Source organism: Marmota flaviventris, chromosome 9 (genome assembly GCF_047511675.1).
Source record: "Marmota flaviventris isolate mMarFla1 chromosome 9, mMarFla1.hap1, whole genome shotgun sequence".
Lineage (NCBI taxonomy): Eukaryota > Metazoa > Chordata > Mammalia > Rodentia > Sciuridae > Marmota > Marmota flaviventris.
Genome location: NC_092506.1, coordinates 92,765,513 through 92,789,016, shown reverse-complemented (window position 1 = coordinate 92,789,016; position 23,504 = coordinate 92,765,513). Strand labels below are relative to the sequence as shown.

At 33.3% G+C, this 23,504-nt stretch overlaps 1 protein-coding gene across 2 annotated transcripts in view; it reads left to right on the top strand.

The window, feature by feature from the left end:
* The window catches only part of Cwf19l2 (CWF19 like cell cycle control factor 2), a 94,240-nt gene extending 75,282 nt beyond the window's left edge, over positions 1 to 18,958 (top strand). Inside the window, exons 14-18 of one of the 2 annotated variants that reach the window (XM_027930715.2) lie at positions 3,109 to 3,225; positions 6,464 to 6,619; positions 8,411 to 8,491; positions 14,821 to 14,922; positions 17,734 to 18,958. In XM_027930715.2, coding sequence (XP_027786516.2) covers positions 3,109 to 3,225; positions 6,464 to 6,619; positions 8,411 to 8,491; positions 14,821 to 14,922; positions 17,734 to 17,877 — 600 coding nt within the window. In that variant the 3' untranslated portion in view covers positions 17,878 to 18,958. Of the gene's footprint in view, positions 1 to 3,108; positions 3,226 to 6,463; positions 6,620 to 8,399; positions 8,492 to 14,820; positions 14,923 to 17,733 lie in introns of those variants that run through there. The other variant, XR_011708597.1, reaches the window with a different exon arrangement.
* The last annotated feature ends 4,546 nt before the right edge of the window (positions 18,959 to 23,504 follow it).

Genomic DNA, 23,504 nt, shown 5'->3' with positions numbered 1-23,504 from the left:
ATTATGCCACATATTTGCCAGCATATGGTATTGTCAGTTTTCTTGGATTTTAGTAATTCTTTTTTCTATTTTTTTCCACCTTTATTGAGTTATAATTGATGTAAGTAAACCACACATATTGACAGTGTACAGTTTTTTGATGTGTATATGTACCTTTGAAACCACCACCACAATTAAAATAATGAATATATCCACCATCCACCAAAGTTTCACCAATTTTATAGTAATATTTCATTGTTTTTGTTTTGTTTTGTTTTGTTTTTGTGGTACTGAGGATTGAACCCAGGGCCTCATGCATGGTAGGCAAATGCTCTACCGCTGAACTACATCCCTAGCACTTTTTTAATTTTTATTTTTAGACAGGATCTTACTAATTTGCCCAGGCTGGCTTTGAATGTGTAATCCTCTGCCTGAGACTCCCGGTAGTTGGGATTATATGTGTGTGCCACTGCTCAGCTTTTCTGTTGTTTTATTTGCAGTTTTCTGATAGCAAGAATGTTGACCATCTTTTCATATGCTTATTTGCCATCTCTTTATCTTCTTTGGGCAGGTGACTGTTAAAAGTTTTGCCTTTTTTTTTTTTTTTCTCCCTTTGAGATGGAGTCTCACTAAGTTGCGGAGGCTGACTTTGATCTCCTGGGTTCAAGTTGTGTTTCTGCCTCAGCCTCTTCAGTAACTGGGACTATAGGCATGTGTCACTGTGCCTGGCAGCTTTGCCCATTTTAAATTGTTTTCTTGTTGAACTTTAAAGAGACCTTTTTGTTGGTGGTGGTAGTGGTGGCTGTTTTGTGTGTTTTTGTTTCACATATTTTGGACCCAAGTCATTTATAAGATATCTGTTTTGCAAGTATTTTCTCTCACTCAGTGACTTGTGTTTTCATTGTTTTAAACATTGTTTTGCAGAGCAGAAGTATTTAATAGAGTTCAAGTTACCAGTTTTTTCTTTAATGGATTGTGCTTTTGGTATTATATCTACAAACTGATCAAACTCAAGGCTACCTAGTTTCTCCTCTAATTCTAGAAGTTTTGTGGTTTTTGCATTTTGTGGAAGGTATAAGATCTGGCTGGAGGTTCATTTTTTCTTTTCATATGCCTATCCATTTATTCTAGTACCAATTGTTGAAAAAGAGTTCTTTTTGCATTGACTGTTCTGTGCTTCTTTGCCAAAGGTCAGTTCTCTATTTGTTTGGGTCTATTTTGGTGTTTTGTTTTTTTTTTTTCATTGATCTGTTTACCCATTCTTACACCAATACCACATTGTTATATATCATTACTGTAGCTTTATATTAAGTCTTGGAATTAGGTAGTGGGAGTTCCCCAACTTTGTTCTTTAATATTGCTTTGACTTGTCTGGGCCTTTTGCATTTCCATATGAAAATTTAGAACTATTTTTTTAATATCTGCAAAAAACTTTTTGGGATTTTGATTGAAATTACATTGAATCTATAGATCAGTTGGGGAAGAATTGATAATAATATTGCATCTTCTAATCCATGAACATAATGTTGTTGCATTTATTTAGATCTTTTGTTCTTTCTTTTGTCAGAATTTCAGTTTTCTCCCCTAGATCTTATACATATTTTGTTAGATTTATACCTAAGTATTACATTTTGGGGATGCTATTATAAATGTTATTGTATTTTCAGTTTCAAATTTCCTATGTGTGTTACATCGGAAAGCAATTGACTTTAGCATATTAATCTCATACCCTGTGATTTTACTATTATCACTCAGTAGTTCTAGAAATTCCTTTGATTTTTTATGATTTCCTACATAGACTATCATGTCATATGTGAATTTTGTACTTTTTGTGATATGGTTTTTAGTATTTTCAACAAACTACGGGATTTCTTTTTCCTGTAAAGAGTCAAATAAATATTATATTACTAAGTAATATTTGTGCTCATTTTTTAATACTCTTCTATGATCCCACTCACCTACTTTTATTTTGATTTAGAAAAAGAAACAAAACTTTAATAATTCATTTAACCATCAAACATGTTTATTGAGCATGTATTGTATGTTAGGCCCTTGGCTAGGTCCTAGATATGTAAAGATGACTAAATTCCCTCTAGTCGCTATAGTTTTATGGGGGAGCAGATATCACATAAGCAGATCAGTTTTAATGCATGTGTACAGGAGTGTTATGGGAATAAAAATGAATATTTAAGTCACTGTAAAGTATCGAGAAAGGCTTCCTGGAAGATACAGGTCTTGTGATAGTTTGATGGTAGAATAGAAGACTGGATAGCATGAGCAAAGGCTCTAAAATATAACAAAAAATAAGAGAAAATAAGATCAAGCCCTTTTGCAGAATATTATTTATGCTTCTCATGAAACCTTTTGTTTACTGTATCATACTAATTGACTTTTTGTATATGTACTAATTGACCTTTTTTCAGAAAAGACAATTTGTATATAATGGAAAATTGCACCAGATATTAGGTGATTCATGTTTGTAAATAAACAGCTTAACCAGAGCAACAAAGTCATCCTAAGGTAATTTCCTTTCTCTCTTAGCTGGGTTAATTATGTTTTCTCAGCTAATGAGAGAAGGAAAGACTGATTAACAGGCATCATACTCATACTATTCTACCTGGTCATGCCATGTATCTTATATTCTTTCAAAGATTGTGTTGTTTCAAGGGCTTTGAAATTATATAGCTCCCTTAAATCAGGGATAAAGTCATTCATTCTTGCCCTGTCTTGGGGAATCTTAGTTATCGTGTGATGTGTAGCAATGAAAATTGAAATTTGTATTCTAAATATCCAGTTTATTAAATGCCGTTTTTACCAGGTGAAGTGTTGTACGTCTGTAATTCTAGCTACTCAGGAGATTGAGGCAGGAGGATCACACATTTGAGGCCAGCCTGGGAAACTCAGTGAAACTATGTGAAAATAAAATAATAAAAAGAACTGGAGGGTATAGTTCAGTTTTAAGTTTAAAAATCTTAAATTTTTTAAAAAAATCTTTTAAAATATTAAAATAAATATATGTCTTGTAAACAAGTATAATTTGTATAAATATTCATTTTCCCTACCAGGAGGCTCATCTATAACAACTAAGAATAAATAACAATATTTCACTTTTGGAATTTCCCTCCACAGGTTTATTTATGTTTACCCAACTTCCAGTCTCTTACTGAGGGTCACTGCTTGATAGTCCCTTTGCAGCATCATCGAGCAGCTACCTTATTGGATGAGGATATCTGGGAAGAAATTCAGGTCAGCATGATAATGCTCATTAGTCATCATATAGCTCATGAGCAGATTTTGCAAACTTTCATGATAAGTTCTAACAGGTTTTATACCTTTGCTCAATGATTTAGTTTCTTAATTTTCAAACTTGTATTTTCATTGTTATATATATCTGTGGTTATAGTGTTCCCAGTGTACCCTACCTTTTAATATTGCTTCCTATGTACTCAGTGTTTTGAAAACTTATTTATGTGACAAAGTAACAATTATCTTTACCTAAATCAATCCTAAATTTCAAATACGTACTTGGAGTAGCATGAGATAATCATTCTTACCATAGTAAGCTAGTAAATTTCAGCCAAAAGGAAAGAAATTTTCAGATAACATAAAGAAATTTGGGAGTCAGTCAGCAGTTGCTATATTTTCCTATAATGAATCCATTTTCTTGCTGTGGTGATTTTGTTACTAGCTTTATTTTTTGTCCCTTTCCTTTCATAACATGGCCCAGCTTTTGGATTCAGGGATCTGTTTTAGTGACTGATTTTTCAAGAGATTGAAAGGCCCAACATAGGTAAAATTGTTGCTAATTATTTCAAGACCTCATAATGATGGGATACAGGTGTGGGTGGGGTGGGGGGAGAACATGCATATTTTTTTAAATGCCCGACAACTAAATAGAGATTACAGCAAGCACTAGTTAGAAATGCTAGTTGGAAAGGACTATTGTACATACTAGATTTTTCAGAATGCTGTTAAAGATGCCAAATGAGATATTTTGGCTGTATTTTATGAAATTTAGCCTCTTACTCCCTGTGCTTTTTAAATTGATACTGTGAAAGTGAAAAAAGGGGAAATTGTTTTGTTGCATAGAAGGCCAAGTAAGAGTAAGAATGTGGACAAGATTTTTGATGTGGAAAGTTTTTGTTTTCATCCCTAGTGGTGGGTGCCTGTAACAGTAGGGAATTTAAGGGAAAACAACAACAAAAACAACGAGAACTTGGTTTTTAATCATTATAGGACTTTACTGGAGTGTATTTTAAAATTGATTTGACTCAGAATGAAATACAGTGCCAAAAATATTTAAGTAGTTATGAGAATCTAGTATGTATGCTTTATAAATTTTTGTAAGAAATTAAACTATTTGATGAAAAACATTGAGGTGAATATAGAAGAAATTTATTTAGTTCAACAAATATCAGATATTGAGTACATGAACATGGTATTTTAGTTACTATGAGAAATACAGATGTAAAATCACTCATTATTTCTGTACAAAGGTATAATATATTCTGGTACAGGTTACAGTATAGTTTAGCAGAGTTTTGTAAGCTTGGTGTATTATGGAAAATTGAGTGAGGGAGGAAAAGACAAATTGTTTTATGCAAATAATAGTAGTAAAGCTCTTTCTGTGTAGTAAAGGAAAAAAATTACTAGCAGTTCAATTATTGAAGGATAGTGAAATAATGAAATATGTGAATCTTAGCATATTTGAAGAAGTGCAGTTTGCTTGGTTTTTGTTTTCACTTTCATACAGGCACAATTCAAATTAGTTGACTATTAGAATATATTTCTTATAATTATTCCTCTTTCGTTGAATGCATTTTAAAAGTGACTTGACTTAGCACAAAATATTGTTTGCAAAGCAGGAGCTATTTAAATGTAACTTTCATATTTAGAAGAACATTCAAAGGTAAGTTTTAGCAAGAGCATACTTAATAATCACAAATTTCAAATAAGTAAGATTCACATTGTTAGTTTTGTTAAATACATAGTGGTACTTCATTCCATTTAAGTTTATTCTTCTCACTTTGTCAAGTATGCTTGAACATGTGCTATAATCAGACTCTATGGGCCATTTGTTAAATATCCCAAATTGGTGATATGAGAAAGGAGAGTAGTTCATGGTGGCCCTCACTGAGTGATGTGGTGGGGCCATTTCACTTGGAAACTGCCAGTGTTGGCCTTTTGTTCTTTCTTTTGGGCTATTCAGATCCTCCAGAAAAGACTTTGAATCTCCAGCCTGTACTGTCTAAGCTTGCTTACCAGTATTATGGGAGATGAGTGTGTTAGAAAGCAGAGGATGACAAAATGTTGAGTATTTAAGAACATTAAGTAACTTTTCCTGTTTTCAGATTGTATGCTCTGAATTGTGTCTGCTTTTCCCAGATCGGCTATCTTGAGTTACTTTTTCCAGAGAATAATCTAGTATTCTGCTGGTAGAGAGAGGATCTGGCATGCAAATTGCTTTTTAAAAAACTTTTCATCTAAGTCATCTGTTTTTAGACACACCTTGACCTCTGCATCCCTGAGGCTTTTGAGGGTTCTGTAGGGCATCCTGGGTATCTTCCCTGCCATCCCTGCAGTTTCCTCTTCTCCCCTGAAAGGTATGAACCAGCTTTCTAGCATTTAAGTCAGATATCATGGGATGATTTGATTTTCATTGCATCTTCTCTCATTCTTTTTGTTCAAGTAGATTTATGCCTTTTAAAAATTTCTTTTAATGCCATTTTCAAAGGGTTACTCCATGGAGAGAGTAGAGATGAATGTGTGTCTTCTGTTCTCTCTTATAACATTGTCTTTGGATAACTTCTTATTTAGATACAATGTATTTTAAAAACCTGAAAATATTACAGCATTAATGCTGCATAATTAACTTCATGTGGCTCGAGTATTTTTAAGAAAAGTACTTTAAACTTCAAAATTATTTAGTCATATTTAATTGATTTTATAATGTGATAATATAAATTATGACTGCAACAACCTGCAGTATAGTTTATTTAAATAGATTATAAGAAATTTCAATACAGGTGTATTGATTAAATGAGAATGGGAAATTACATGAATAATAATAGTTTTAAATGTGGAAAATAAGGAGGACTTCCTGTTTTCCCAGTATATTCTACAAGGAATGTAGGAATTTTACATCGTCCCCATATTTTGGAATCTCTATATTTTTCTGAAGTATAAAATAGTTTTGGGTATAATGTGTCAAATACACTCTACTATCATGTATTTCTAAAACAAATAAATAACATAGTTTTGATATATCTTATAATAACAATGTTGTTATATAACTAAAAATGATTATTATTGAACTACATATAGTATATTTTTATGTTGAACTTGGAGAACATCTTGCTTTTAATGGAATTGATCACCTCAAATTATTTCATTAAACACACAGTTTTAATTTAAGTTTTTACCATATGTAGGTGAGAAGAAATACTTAAATATACACGTGTCTTTGTTTTCTTCCTTCCTTTAGATGTTTAGGAAATCGTTGGTAAAGATGTTTGAATGTAAAGAATTGGACTGCATATTTTTAGAAACAAATATGAGCATGAAGAAACAGTATCACATGGTTTATGAATGTATTCCTCTCCCCAAGGAAGTGGGTGATATGGCTCCCATTTATTTTAAGGTATTTGTTGGCAATTTTTGCTTACATACCCATTTTTGCTACAGTACTACCTTATGGATATAGTTGTCTTTAGTCATTTTTTTTCTCATACATGTCTATAAATTATGACTGCAACAACCTGCAGTGTAGTTTATTTAAATAGATTATAAGAAATTTCAATCCAGGTGTATTTATTAAATAAGAATGGGAAATTACATGAATAATAAGTTTAAAATGTGGAAAATAAGAAGGACTTCCTGTTTTCTAGTAAAATGAAGTATATTCTACAAGGAATGTAGGAATTTCACATAGAATAAACCAGATAATCCTACAGACCCATGCTTGTTCTGTTAATTTAGTTGAGAAAGAGATTATTTTACTTCCAGTACAGTATGTGTATCAGATTTTGTATAGTATTAGCTTTTCATTGGGACAAATACTGAGAAAATAACTTATTGGAGAAAAGATTTATTTTGGCTCATGATTTCAGAGGTTTCATTTTATGGTTACTCCATTGCTGAGGTCTGAGATGAGGGAGAACATCATGAGCAGAGCAAAGCTGCTCAGCTCATGATAGCTAGAAAGGAGAAAGAGAGAGAGATAGACAGACATAGAGAAAGAGAGAGAGGGAGACAGAAGAAGGGGCCAGGAATAAGATGTACCCTTTCAGGACATGCCCACAGTGACCTACTTCCTCCATCTGGTTTCTACTCCCTCCCAATAATGCCATCAGATTATGAATTCATCAATGGATTTATTATTTATGAGGCTAGAGACCTCATGATTTAGTCACCTTTGCAAAGGCCCTACCTCTGAACACCACTGCACTTGGGACAAGGCCTTCAACACATGAACTTTTGGGAGAGACATTTCAGACCCAAACCATAACGTCTAATATATAAAGAGGCCAAGCGTAAAATATTCTGCTGAACAAATTTCTATTGAAAGAAATTTGGATTTTTTTTCTTTTTCAAAGAATGTTTGCCTAGAACTATGAAGATGCTACTATCCAGTAGTAATTCATAATTTCTATTTTTGTTTCTCATTTCTCTAGTGAAATCCATGTTTTTACTAAGAAGCATTTTAAGTCAAAATTTATAGTCATAACTCTAGAAAACTTACCATTGAAAAATGAAATAGATAACATACAAGTAGTACAAATTACAATTGCTGAGACAAGTTATTGATGTAAATATTAGTATTTAATGTCTCATGCTACTTATAAAAGAAATTCTCATCTTTAATGTCACTGCAGCATTCATGAAACTTTTACTAAATGGTATGTTTGATGCTGACCTGATATGTTTTTAGACTAATGGAGATGCATAAATGACAAACTATATGTGAAATACTAACATGTGTGAAGAAAAAGGAAGGTAATGGCCTGTGCATTAGAGTAATGTGATTGCACCTGAAATGAATTGAAATTTATTAATATGAGCTGTAAATTACAATTAAAAAGATTATGAGATCTTTTAGTGAGCTGGTAAAATTGATTTTCTTTTCAGAAATCTTTAAAAACACTTGGATCATTTGATTTAAAGACTTAGGTTATTAAAGTATAGAATAAGCCAGATAATCCTATAGACCCGTGCTTTTTCTGTTAATTTAGTTGAGAAAGAGATTATTTTACTTCCAGTATAATATTAAACTTCCAGTTTTAAATTACTCTAATTAAAGACTTAACACATTCGGAAAAATGTCCTATCATATATACTATACTCTGTAATTAAGTCACCATATTGTTTTATTTCAAATGATCTCTTTGCTTTTGCTATTGTATTGTTCATTTAACAAATAGCTGTTTCTTAGAAAGCCATAATGGAATCTGATGAAGAGTGGTCCATGAACAAGAAGTTGATTGATCTGTCTTCAAAAGATATCAGAAAGTCTGTAAGTATTATTTTTTTTTTCTAATACAAAAAATTAGTTTTTAGGAACTTCATTTATTTCCACATCTTATTTGATGAATAGACCATTTGGCTGAGTGATAAAGGTAAAATAACCAGTTCCACAGTTTATTTGTGACATTATTTACATCCTACTTGGCCTACAAAATGTTTATTTGTTTATGGAGAGGTTATTTGTTCAAATGAATGTTTCTTCCTGACCATTAGCCCCCTGTTGTTGTATTCCCCATAATTGGTTAATGGAACCGATCAGAATCTGCCATGAGGCCATCAGCCCTGTGGGATTGAAGTGAGAAGGACATTATTGTTACTGAAATTATTATTATTATTTTTAAATCTATTTTGCTTTTATTAACAATCATTGAAGTAATACTTTCCAAAGTAATACATTTTTTCCCAAGTATTTTATCTAATAATTTCTAAAGTATTTCCTAATTAGACCCCATAATATGCCCACAAAGCAGGAACTACATTTTTACGAACTTGCTTAAAATTTTATATGAAATAATAGTCATTGTCTTTTTATAGTAAAAACATTTTTTAAAAAAGCAACTGTCAACAAGATTCACTGGCTTAGTTATACCCACTAACTGAAAGAAAAAAAAATCTTCAAATATATCACCAATCAGAATCTGTTACTGTACAGATTTTAAGAGGTTTTGAGTCAGTTCCAGTGCAGAAATAAGGCCAAAACGTTTCTTTAAAATTATCACCAAAAGTATAGAGAAGAGCTCCATCGTCCATATTATAAAAGGAAACCTCACCCATTTTGGAGTCTAAAAAGAAACACCAATCTTACTAGGTATTATTACTTTTGGGAGAATACTAATTTTCTTAGAACCGAATGCAACATAATTAGTCTAACTACATTGCCCAATTCCCCATAATCCATCCTGTACTACAATTGTTTGACTTTGAGTCTTCCTTCTTCTAGAAGAGTTAAAATAGTCCTAACAGAGACAAAATGATCCACAAAACCTAAAATAATTTATTACATGGCCCTTAAAAAAAAAAGAAGAAGAATGTGTGGAACTGCTGGTCTAGTAGATGTGACTGGAATATTTCCCCCCCCCCCCATTTTTTCTTTTGAAAATCAGACTCCTGAAACATAGGAGTCTGATAGGATTTCTTATTATACTTATTATATTCCTGGTCAAAAGCTTCAAATTTCATTGCAATATTAAAGATACTTAGTTTTAACTCAGAGGTAAAATATTTCTACAGTATTTTTCTCTTCCATTGTTGTTGAATTGAGCCAGATAATATATTTAAGAAACAAAACAAAACACAAACCAAAATAAATCTAAGTATTCTATATACTTTTATCCCTTATTAGTCTATATAAAAAAGTGTAATGTGTATATATTTTTGTACTATTTTCATTTCTTAAATCATAATTACCCATACCATTAAATATGCTTTTAGAAAACTATTTTAATGGGAACTGAAAATATTTTAAAGCAGAATTTTTTCATAGTTCTTTTGATTATTTTTATTGGTGCATTATAATTATACATAACAGGGGGATTCATTATGCCACATTTGTCCATGCATGTAGTATCATTTGATCAATCTCATTCCCTAGGCCTGCCTTTTCCTATCCTCCTCCCTTTATCCATTTACTCTATTCTGCTAATCTCCATTCTGATGCTATTATTATTATCATTATTTTAATTAGTACATTATAAATGTGTATGTATGTACAGGATACATTATGACATACAGGGACATAGCATAATTTGGTAGATTTTATTCCCCAGTACTTCTTGATGCTCTCTCTCCTCCCTCCCTCTCAACCCCCTTCTATATTCTGTTGGTCTCAATTCTGTTTTTATGAGAGCCCCTTTTTTACCCTTCTCTCCCCCGCAGCTTTTGCATGTGAGAGAACACATTCAATACCTGACTTTCTGAGTCTGGATTATTTCACTTAGAATGATTTTTCTCCAGTTCTATCCGTTTACCAGCAAATGACATAATTTCATTCTTCTTTATGGCTGAGTAGAACTCAATTGTGTATATATATCATGTTTCTTTATCCATTCGTCAGTTCATAGGCAACTCAGGGGGTTCCATAAGTTGGCTGTTGTGAATTGCACTGCTATAAACATTGGTATGCACATGTCATCACAGTATATTGATTTTTGTTTTTTTGGATGAATACCAAGATGTAGATTAGCTGGGTCATATGATGGGACCCATTGTAGTCTTTTGAGGTATCTCCATACTTCAAAGCAGAAATTTTAAAAGAAATGTATTATTCCCCACTTGATGCACTATATATACAGTTCTATTACTGGTAAACCATCTAGTATTTATTGTTTATTTTTTTAAAGCAAAGATAAATACCAGAATCAAGTAGCCAAGAGGTCTCATTAATTTAACCAATATAGAAAATAAGAAACAGACACAGATCCTTGTAAGAATGGGAGTTGAGCCTGGTGTAGTGGGTCACAGCTATAATTCCTGCTACTTGGGAGCTGAGGCAGGACAGTCATAAGTTTGAGGCCAGCCTAAACAACTTCTTGTCTCAAAATAAAACACCAAAAGGGCTAGAGATGTAGCTCGGTGGTAAAATACCCCTGGACTTGGAGAAAACCGCCCTAAGTGAAATAACCCCTGGGTTCATTCCCCAGTGATACAAAGAAAAGAAACATCATTAAAGCATTTCAAAGATAGTAACTATTGCTTTTACTAAGGAATCACATAGTTCTATATGAGACTCTTAGGGAGTAGTAGGTAGGCAAGGAGCCAGATGACCTTGTGAGGTACTTCTTAGCTATAGGCATCTATGGTTATTAGATGAAATTGTGAAGAGAACTTTATGTAAGAATAATTCCAAAGGAGGTCACATTTTTAGGTTAACAGGCTTTCCAGTATCTTTTAAAATAGTGTTTCTGAACATGAAGTGAAAAATCTTGAGTTATTTTAACATTTTTTTTTGCAACTGAAAAAGCTTCATTATTCTTCTTTTAAAAGCTTTATGTCCTTAGTAATTTTGTAGTTTTTTGATTATTTCATTGGAGGTAGAGTGATTTTGTTTTTCACTGAGTAAATTTTTGTTGTATAATAGATACTGGCATGTTTCTTATTCTGAGTTTTGTTTGAACGTTATGTTTTTCTTTGCTATGTGAATATATGATTTCCATTTTCTGCCAATTTTGTTTACTTTCTCTGGGTCTTTGATTTCTTGTAGTATAGTGTGAATCCTGTGACATGTGGCAGGTGATGGAAATAGATCTGAATGTTGAATGCAGAGGAGTTACATGTTAATGAATAAATTGTTGAAAAATGGCCATTTTTCACGGCTATTGAGATTTCATGAGAAAGTGTTTTAAGGTTAATTTTGTGGAAACTATAGCAATTTAAAAAATCTAACATTTAATGACACAGTTTTTAAATTAAGGAAGATACTTTTCAAGGAACATTTGGGTTTACCAGAGACCTTATAACTCAAACAAAGACTCAGAAATTAGAGCTAGAGGAAAGGGGAGAAATTCATATACTACTGTTTTATTCTACCACAAATAAAATTTTGGCCTATAATTCTGACTGTACCTTTAAAGAGTAGTACCAGAGTTCCAAAACACTCTTTTCTTTGGTGTCCAAGGCAATAAAAAGTGCTAGAATATGCACAAATTTTTGATATTAGAGATATTGCGTGTGCTGACTAACAACCCTGCTAGCAAGACTGCAGACTCTACTGTTTGTATCCTGGGAGAAATAATAAAAAAATAAAATATGCTTGTGACATAACTCTCTTTGGTACAAAAGTAGTTGCATATTCATTGTGTCATCTTAGCAAATATGGCATAGGTTGTTGAGCCATACACACACACACACACACACACACACACACACATGCACACGTTTCCTACTGCTGCTAGAACTAATTACCATAAATCTAGTGGCTTCAAATACATTTATTATCTTATATTTCTGGAGATCACAAGTATGAAATAGATTTCACTGGGCCAAAATCAAGGTGTCGGCATGCCTGCATTTGTTCTGGAGGCTCCAGGAAGGATTCCACCTCACCTTTTCCATGTGCTAGAAGCTATCTGCATTCCACAGCTTGTGACTCCTTCCTTCATCTTCAAAGTGAAGAGTGTAGTGTTATCCAGTCTTTCTCTGATTCTGGTCCTTCTGCTGGGCACAGTGACTCATGCCTGTAATCTTAGCTGCTTGGGAGTCCATGGCAGGAGGATCACAGGTTCGAGGCCAGCCTGGGCAATTTAGCAAAACACTGTCTCAAAATAAAAATAAAAATAAAAAGGGCTGAGGCTGAAGCTCAATGGAAGAATACCCCTGGGTTCCATCCTCAGTATATTAAAAAAAAAAAAAAAATCTGTGTGATTATATTGACACCCCACTCCCCACCCCATCAATCTAGATAACCCAGGATAATTTCTTATTTCAAGATCATTAGCTTATTCATGTATATACAATCTGGATAACCCAGGATAATTTCTTATTTCAAGATCATTAGCTTATTCATGTATATAAAGTCCCTTTTGACATTTAAGGTAACATATTCATGGCAAATAGAAGACTAGGAAATTGACATATTTTGGCAGGACATTATTCTGCCTACAATAGTATGATACAAATAAAAGAAAAAAGGGTACTATCATCACAGATAACTTCCTGAAGTTATTTCTCACTGTCAAAGTACTGTCTTTTAGTCAACATAGTTCCATAACCTCTTTTTATCTATTTGGATTCATTTTTCATACCTGGTGATCTACTTTAGATGGCACAAATGTTCTAATGGAATATTCTAATGATGCTTTCTATCCTTTTTTCATTGACCAAGTTTGCACAGAGCAGCCTTGTATGGGAGATAGCAATGAAAGTAATAATCTTCTGTGTGCTAAGAATTGGACTAGCACTTTACATAATTGTCCTATATGGTCGTCATAGAAAACCTCTGAACTTTTCATATTTCTCATGAGACTCAGAAATGTTAAATAACTTGCCTGAAGTCACACACTTTTAAGAAGCAGAGATGTACTTAGAGCCTTCTTTTTCTCTCTTTATTAGCTTTATTTTTTCTAATTATCAAGGTCTCACATTATTATTATATTAAAAATGTGGAAATTTGAAAAATATAAAGCCACAAAGTGGTAACTAGTTGTTCTTCATTTTGTTTTATACTATTTTGTAAACTGATTTTTTGTTCATGTAACAGGAACATCCCTTTCTTACCCTTAATTTTTTTGCTTTATAATATTTTAAGGTTGCCCCTTTTTCCACCATACCAAATTGTGCCCTTCCAAATTGCATCTTCCTGAGGAGAGACTCCAAAATTCATTTTTTTAAAGAGAGAGAGAGAATTTTTAATATTTATTTTTTTGTTTTCAGTGGACACAACATCTTTATTTTATTTTTATGTGGTGCTGAGGATCGAACCCAGCGCTCCACACACACCAAGCGAGCACGCTACCGCTTGAGCCACATCCCCAGCCCTCCAAAGTTCATATAGTCAAGTAGGAATATGTGATTAAGTACCCAAATGAGTGAATGTTTATTATGTAAAAGAATTGGAAGGGGAGAATATTACTATAAATTGACCCACTTGAGGATAATTTCTAGTGAAAATGTTAGGGCTTAGAAGGAAAACAGATGTACTTAACTGATAGAGAAAGCAAAAATTAATGTTTTTTCCCCTTCAGGATATAGCTTAAAATACTGTGTGTGTGTGTGTATGTGTGTTGGGGGGAGAAGAGAGGGAGGGAGATATGGATAGATAGATAGAAGAAAGGGAGGAAAAGAAGGCTAAAAATTAATCCTGTATATTTTTCAAAAATTAGGTTGATAAACTAAGCATTGTTATACTTATCTCATCAGTTCATTAAAAAAACTGTGATTGTTCTTGTTTATCATGGTCAAGATTTCAACAATATTGTAAACAAAGTTCAAGTATACAGCCAGGCCCCTCTTCCAATTCTGCAATGTTAAGTAAAATATGAGAAAATATATGCTTATTTTTTATTGTGCAGTCTTAGGAATAACTATTCTCTGATTATAAAAATATTTTAAATACCTTATTTTTTCCTCAAGAACAGGAAAATAATTGACTTTGATTATAATTGCAAGGTATGATGGAGCGATCTGGCTGAAAGGCTATCAAAATGCAGTCTTTTACTTTGAAAGTTAATTCATTACTTCAGTGTCTATAGAATTGGAAATTTATTGTGTACATTTGTCTTGAAGGATGTTTAATTACTCTCATGTTAAAGAGCAAGAAAAATAATTAAGGGTAACTTTCTGGTTTTGTACTATATTTCATGTGTGATTTGTCTGCTTATTTAGGTACCCAGAGGCTTACCTTACTTCTCTGTGGACTTTGGCCTCCAAGGAGGGTTTGCCCATGTCATTGAAGATCAACACAAATTCCCTCATTACTTTGGAAAGGTATACTAACAAATATGATTTATTCTAGAGGTTAGCAGTTTGGTTAACATGTCTCTTTGAAGGGAGATCAAAACTTTGGGCACAATATACAATAAATTGATGAGTACTGCTCCACTCAAGTTTTAGAGAGAACCCAGAAATTATTAATAAAAATATCCCAGAATATTTAAAACAGAGGCAGGAATGCCACTTTGGAACCAATGCCTCTTAGAGTTCAACGGTGATTGTAATATTTTCCTCTGGAATCAGCCAGTCTTGTACTGAGAATGGTGATAATTGCTAACAATTGTTAAAGGCTTACAGTGTGCCAGCTACTGTTGTAAGCACTCATTTAATGCTCACAATGACTATTTTGTGGATGCTCTTATAACTCTCATCTTATAGATGAAGAAACTGAGCTACAGAGATATTGTGTAACTTGCCCAGGGTTATACACTGATAAGTGACAGAACCAAGGTTACATATGTTCATGGTTGAACCAGAGAACAAATCATCTCACCTCTTCATTGATAGTTAAGCAAGGTACAATCCTAGAAGAACATATAGCTCATTTCACAGATAGTTTCTGGGAGGATATTAGGAGGATATTTGGTTGCCAATACTTTCTTTGAGAAAAAGATTACCTTCTGGGTATATATTCCTCAAATCAAAGGTCTACCGAGTCTCTAGGAAGTATATAAGTTAGTGTGAGGAACTAGAATAAAATTAATTCCACAATTGAAACTGAAAAGTCTGAGTAATAACTCAGATACCAACAATTCTAGAAGTGACCTTTTAATCTAGTGTAGTAAAGGCCTTTCTGCTTATGTCATTTTTATGTACCAGTGCCTCCAAAATTAGAGGGGCCTTGATGAACTCTCAAGGTTCTCTCTTCCTCCTTTCCCCTCACTTTCATCTCCTGCTTAAGACCATCTTCTACAATTGATAAGTCTGAACTACAGAAGTTTGGATTCAGAACTTACTCTTGTCCTTAATGGGTTAACCAGAGGCCAAAAATCTCATGTATCTTTGAACTGTTGCAACATATTACAGAAACTTGTTTGAGAAATTTTAAGAATTTTTTTTTTCAATTAGCTAAAAAGAAATTGTATTCACTGCTCTGAACAATTCTCTTGTTATTATTATTCTATAGTATTTTATAACTAAAGGTTCCCGAAGTCTGGGTTTTTCTGTTAGACTTGATTCTGGTTGAAAGGAAGTAGATTTTTCATTTTCTGCTCATTTAAATTTATTTTGGAGATTACTACCTCACTTCAGATTTTTAAACTTCAGATGTATTATGGTTGATAAAAACTGTTTTACAATTAAAAGGAAAGCTTCCCGGTTGAATTGTATCACTGAGCAGCTTTCCTCCAAATTATTTTTTCAAGAAATAGCCTGTGGGCCCAAGAACTTCCTTCAGTTTTCTACTCAAGCAGTTGTTCAGAGATTATTGGGATGGCCTCTCTCCATTAACATCTGCATCAGTAATAGAACAAGAGTCCATCCTGATGTACACATAAGATAAGCTTGATGTTTTATATAAAGACTATTTCAGATAAACCCATAAGCTAGGCTTTCTTAAACTATGTTGCTAAGTTGAACTGAGGCCAAGAAACTCTTGGACTAAATCCAAATTTGCCTCATTTCCCTTGATGTCTTATATAAACCACTATCTCTTTTAGACCTTTGATTTCCCATTTCTCATGATTAGAGTTTCTCTTTTTTTTTAAGCTTTTCCTGATTTATCCAACAAAGAATTTTTTTTTCTTCCTCTTCAGTCTCCAAATGATCTGCTTTGCCATTACCTTATTCTGCTTTATAAGACAGTCCTGTGTGTATAGTTCAGTGACTTCTCATTCTGGATCCCACCACAGCTCCATACTTTTATAAGCCCTTTGAAGACAGCTGTTATCTTTAGAGATATCTTTATATCCCCTGTAACATATGGTATTTGCATGGGCTTAGTAAGTCCTCGTAGTATACTAAGGTGAAGAACCTATGACTTAGATCATGCTATTTGTCTAATATGTCACTGCACAGCCCGGCAGAGCTAGAATGTATATGCAAAATTTGACCCTTAGTCCCATGTTTCATACCTTAATTAACCATTTACCATGCTGCCTGCCTTCTTAAGCATTGTAAATCTCCCCCTTATCTTTCTGTACCTAAATAGATACATAAATTTGATTAATTTCTGTAGCATAGGAGGAGGATCATGAAGATGATACTCTAGAATAATAAGCACAGAATCAAAAAGCTATTTCCTTTCAGAGTGTGAGAAAGTAACATTAAAAGAAAGTGATTAATAATTTTTAATTCTGTGTTTATTTAAATTAGTATTAAAATACTAATTTTCCTGGAAAAAAATATCTAGCTAATAGTAGGAGAAACTGGCTCATAAATATGGATAACAAAAAGAACATTAACCTATGATTCAACTGCAGTTGAACAACAAAGTTAATTGATGCAAGGTGATTTAACTTTTCTCTACACTGTTTATCAGAGCAACTAATATTGACCAAAAATAATTAAATTTCACTTTTTCTCCCTCCCTTTTGCTACTATCTTGAAGATGTACTAATAAGCAACAAAATGGACAAATTACTTGATAGGCAACATAGCTAGAACTCTGAGAATCACAGAATTTGCATAATTAGAATTAATTGACAATAAAGTTTTTTGCTCAGAATAATATTTATGCAATATTTAAACATTGTCTTGGGGAACTACTTAATGTTATATTTAATAACAGACCAAACAAAGGTTTCATTCCTGATTTCATTATTATTTGTACATATAAGTGTTTATATTTTTCTCATTCTTTAAAAGGAAATCATTGGTGGGATGCTGGATCTAGATCCAAGACTTTGGAGGAAAGGGATCCGAGAAAGCTTTGAAGACCAGAGGAAGAAAGCATTGCAGTTTGCTCAGTGGTGGAAACCATATGACTTCACCAAAAGTAAAACATGCTGAAGTGTACCTCTCTTTTTAAATTTCCTCTTCAGAATCCATTTAATTTCTATTTCCATTGCGTCTAACTGACAACGGAGCTTCAGGTCATAAGGAAAAAGCAGAAGGAGCAGACTACTCTGGGTCTGTGACAACTGTGCACTGTTGGATTGTGTTGTTTTCTCCCATATTTGCTTCTGGGGAATTCATTGTCATGACTGTGGATTAAGAACTGATGTTTTGGATCACCTGTTCACATTCCTGTCCTGTACCCATTTCTTGGTGTTCTGAATTATTCACTTATCTAGAGAAGGTTTTTTTTTTTTTTTTAAGAAATAGGAAATATAGCAAATCCTTGATTCAGAGGAAAGTGAGTGTGCTTTAAGGCAAAGTCTGTTGGTTGGCTTATTTTGTAATTTTTAGACTAAGATTTGATGTATTCAGTAATAATCAAAATTTATTTTCATAAAATTTTATAGAAGAACTCTTAATTTTCTACCAGTAGCAAATAGTATTGCTATTATTCTCTGTATTAAAGGAAGAATATCCCAAAGTGTTAAATATTAAATGATAATGAAAGTATAACATTCACAATTCAAATGTTTCTGGATTTTAAAATAGTTTCTGAATTTTGGTGATTTTTAAAGGTAATGGTTTTAAATACCATAATTTATAGTTGTTTGGTATTTGTACAGAAGATACTGTTTTTAGCCAAATCATTTTTTGGGGATTATATTGATTATTACAAAATCTTAAATAATGATAGCATTGTAAAATGCCAGGAGCACACTTTGTTGTATCTTACTTGATCAAGTCCACTTAATTTTTATTGTTCTAAACACACTTGGTGTTAAGAGAAAACCTGTATGAACAAAATATGGGATTTTGTTATGAGTGGACCTACTTTTATATATCTATATATGGAAGATACTGTTGTGCAGTAACTCTTTTTCAAACATGTTGGTTTTTGGAAATTGAACCTTGACATTTTGTCATGAAATGTTGAATACCTGGAATCAGTGCGAAGCATACTTCAGAGTAAATCACATTTATTTTTAATATTGGCATCCCATTATTTTGTTTATATATTAAAAAGGGAAAACATTTTGTATTCCTTTTTTATTTCACAAATGGGTTTAAGTTTGATGGTTTTAGTTTTTCACTCCTTCTAAATTGAATTTAAGTGTATGTGTGTGTTATCAAATACATGCTTAATAGTATTGCATTATTGCTGTTTTCTAACTTGGCTTCATCCTGAAGTCCTGAAGGAATCTCTTAACATTCATTTATTTAATCAGTGAGTTACCAAACATTTCGTTGTAGATTACTGTTTTATATCTGGTTTTGCAAAAAATTAAAAGTACTTCTTCCACCTTAAATTATCTTACATTTTAGGGGAGAAAGAGACTTATACATAATTATAGCACAATATGATAAATTCTAAAATGAGATATATGCCAAATATATTTACATATAGTGCTATAAAGTACTTCTTTTTACATACCTGATTTTCATTTTCAGCTTAAGACCTTGCTGTTTCACTGAGAGAAATAGAAGCAGATAGTATCCTGCATTTATAGCCATGTACTCTACTTTTCCTCTTGGTGACTAGAAAGTATTTTGTTGTTCTTGAGCCAGTCCACTTGTTTATGAACTGGATTTCATCTCTTTCCATCTTTTCAATCCCCAGTTCTCTCTATTTTCAGTTTTTTTCTACTCTTTACAGGGTTATTAGCATACAGAAACTTTCTATTCTATATCAACAACAAACCCTGGCATCATATTCCCACTAGCCATTCTGTAGTTGATAACAAAATATATCTAAGAAGTCTGTTTTCTCTCCTTTACCCTTTTCCTGTTTTCATTACAGACTTCATCTTTATTTATGCTATCAGACTTCAGGTGAAGGTCATCAGTGACTTTCCTCATTAGCAAATCTAGCAGTGAATGCTCAGTGCTCATCTTACTAAACCTGTCAGCACATCGATGACATACTTGATCATTTTCTCCTCTTTAAACTTTCTTTACAGTGTCTCTAGAATAGTCTTTTTATTTATCCTTTTTCCTAACTGCATTCTCCCAGTCTTCTTTGCTGGGTTCTTCTTTATTTGCCCAACCTCAAAATGTTAAAATGCCCAGTTTAAGCCTCACCTCCCACCCTTTTAAATGTTTACTACACTTTTAAGATAATCTCATTAAAATGGTGGTAGGTACCTTTTTAAAATTGTTTTGCTTATTCAACAAGTTTGGTTTTTCAAGATGCCAATCAATGTTATTCAAGCAGGGGATACATTGATTAGTAAAACAAAAGTCCTTATCATTGGAGAATTAACATAGTATCAGGAAAAGATGGACAATAAATGTTAGACAAAATGATAAATTAGTTAGAAAATGCCAAAGTTGATATATTACTATGGAAAAAAAGGCAAAGGATAACAGGCCCAGGGGGATATCATTACAACTTTATATCTTCACTCTTAACAAATTTGACATCTTGATTATATTTGTGTCTGTAACAGGCATATCCAAACTGAACTTCTGATTTTCCCCCTGTTCCATTTATTTATTCCTGCATTACAAATATCTCCAAAATTTATTGGCTGTACTATCAGCTATTTTCTTATATCTCATGGCTTTATAGTTGAGACTCTGGATCAGAGCTCAGATGGATGGTTTGTCTACGCTTCATGATGTCTGAGGATTCTGCCTACATGGTCAAACCTTTGGAGATGATTTGAGCTGCATGTTAAGGGTTTCTTTCTATTCTTGATATGGTGTGTACTGGGTCTGGGGTATACAAAGCGGCACATGTCTAGTGCTTGGACTGGAATGGTTGGAACAGGCGGACTTGCTGGTGTCACCCTCTCTGTGTATGGCAATTTCACAGTAGTTAGACTTGTATGGTTTGGCTTCCCAGAGCAACCATTCCAAAGAACAATTCCCAGACATAGAGGTATCACATACAAGTCTCATAGGGCCAGGGACCAGATATTGATATAATTTTATTTTTGCTATACTTTGTCAAAGTTGTCTGAGTCCACCTACATTCAAGAAGAGGGCTATAATCTTACTTTTTAAAGAAAATTTATTTATTCTAATTTGTTGTTATGTGATAGCAGAATGTATTATAATTCATATTACACATATAGAGCACATTTTTCCAAATCTCTGATTGTATACAGAGTATATTCACACCATTCATGTCTTCATACATGTACTTAGGGTAATGATGTCCATCTCATTCCACCGTCTTTCCTACCCCCATACCCCCTCCCTTGCCCTCCCACCCCTTTGCCCTATCTAGTGTTCATCTAATCCTCCAATGCTCCCCCTCACCAATCCCATCATGAATCAACATCCTTATATCAGAGAAAGCATTTGGCATTTGGTTTTGATGGGAGAAGTGTGAAATAATTTGTGGCCATCTTTAATTCATTGCTGTCCACCCTTTGGTCACAAGTTTACATTCCTCCCACATCAAAAATGTATTCACATCCTCCTGAGAAAGTCTCATCTTAATAGGCTATCTCTTGAGATTCAGGGTCTATAAATAAAGTTTGTGTAGAGGTGAATGTACTTAGATGTTTTTCCACTCAGTCTGAATGAATACCAGTGCACTTAAGAGACAAATTACATGTACCCTCTACTCACCTAACACATCAACATAAATAGCAAGAGAGGCATACATTTAACTGCAGTAGGCACAGTCATTGAAAAAAGAATGAGAGTAAAAGGAACATAGCAGTCACTGTTCACTAGTAATTCTAAAATTAAGTTGAACATACATTGCTAGTTTCTTGATTTAGGTTTCAGTCCTGCTTTTTGAGAAGAAATATTCTGTGGCTCTTTCTTCTGCCCTCTATTCTCCTGGTTTAACCCTGCATCAGTCTTTCTTTTTTTATAGAAAATAGATTCAGAATTATGCTTCTAGACAAATAGTGACCACATTACATTCCTTCCTGAAACATCTAACAAACAGACCACATATATAACACAATGATTTAAAGACATGGAGAATAACACAACAAAGTACAGTGGTCTGTAAGAGATGAGAAACAAATGAGATGGGCCCCATCTTACTATCTTGAGAGAGTTTCCACATTGTGGTGCAAGGTAGAAGAATCCAAGAAAAATCCCAAATGTACCTATCCAAGTTGAAGAAATACAGCTGTGAGAATAGAGAGACCTAGACTACAAGGCAGATCACCATAGGAAGGATTGCCAAACAGAAAACTCCAGGCCTCTGTGGCGTGTCATCTTTGAGGACCAGCTAGAATTTAAAATTTTATGATTGATTGGGAATTGAGTAGAGTACACAGATGGTAATGTGTAGCATAAAATGATTGCCTCAGTAGTGTAGAATAATTATGCCAAGGCAGAACACGGATCTGGTCTTGACAAATGTTTAAAGTGAAGAAAAAAAAAAAGAATTAAACTGTTTAAGTAACATAATTGCATCCCAAAACAAAGCACAAAAATATTTACAGGAATAAGAATATATCAAATATATTCAGTAGTCAGAAAATGTTGAAATGTCTGATATGCAGTAAAAAATTATCAGGCATGCAAAGAAGCACTGAAACTGTTGCTACTATGGGTAGCATACAAGTTTTTTTTTTTTATTTTGAAAAACATTTTACTGTTTAAACAAAAATAACTGGTGTGGAATTTATAACATGTAAAAGTAAAGTAAATCACAATAGCAAAAACAATAGCACAAAGGTGGGAAGGAGAGAAATCTAAGTGTACTGTATTAGATTGATAAGTTGTACTTGAAGTAGGATAATGTAGCTTAAATATGGATGCTGATAAATTAAGAATGTATAGTTATAAACTTTAAAGAAGACCCCAATCAAGATTTATAGTTCATAGGTAAAATGGGATTAAAAAAAACCTCAATCTGAATAATGTCAGAATAAAAGAAAAGGGGAAATAAAGTTCAGATGTAATAAATACAAAACAAAAAGATAAATTTCTCCCAAACAAAAAGTATATTCAAATCCTCATGAGAAAGTCTCATCTCAGGAGGACTTACTCTTGAGGTTCAGGTCTCATCTAAGTCAAGTCCAGATGGAGATAACTCAGGTGATTTTCCACTTACTCTGGAGACCTATGCATATCATAGTAATTTAGTATTGCTTCATAGCTTATCACTACAAATTTAGCAGCTTAAAGTAACATGCATTTATGATCTCACAGTGTCTGCGGGTCAGGATTTCAGGAACAGTTTAGCTGAGTTCTCTACTTAGGGTCTCTCAAGGCTGTAATCTTTTGGACAGAACAAGATTTTTGTCTGGAGGCTGAACTGGGGAAAGATCTACTTCCCCACATCAGATATGGTTGTTTGCAACATTTAGATCCTTGTAATCAGAACTGAAATTTCAGTTTTTCCAGGCTGTTGGGCAGAGACTATCCCGAGTTCCCATAGGTCATTAGCAGTTCCTTACTTTGTGGTATTTCCCATCATGGCTACTTGCTTCTTTCTACCAACAAAATAAAGGGAGATTCTCACAAGATGTCCACCGAAGTCTTATGTAAGGTGATCATATGATGATTTGAGCAAAATCAAATGTGGCCTGTCCCCATTGTTACATATTGGTTAGAAGAAAGTCACAGGTCCTCCCTACTCTCGATAGAATGAAAGCACACAA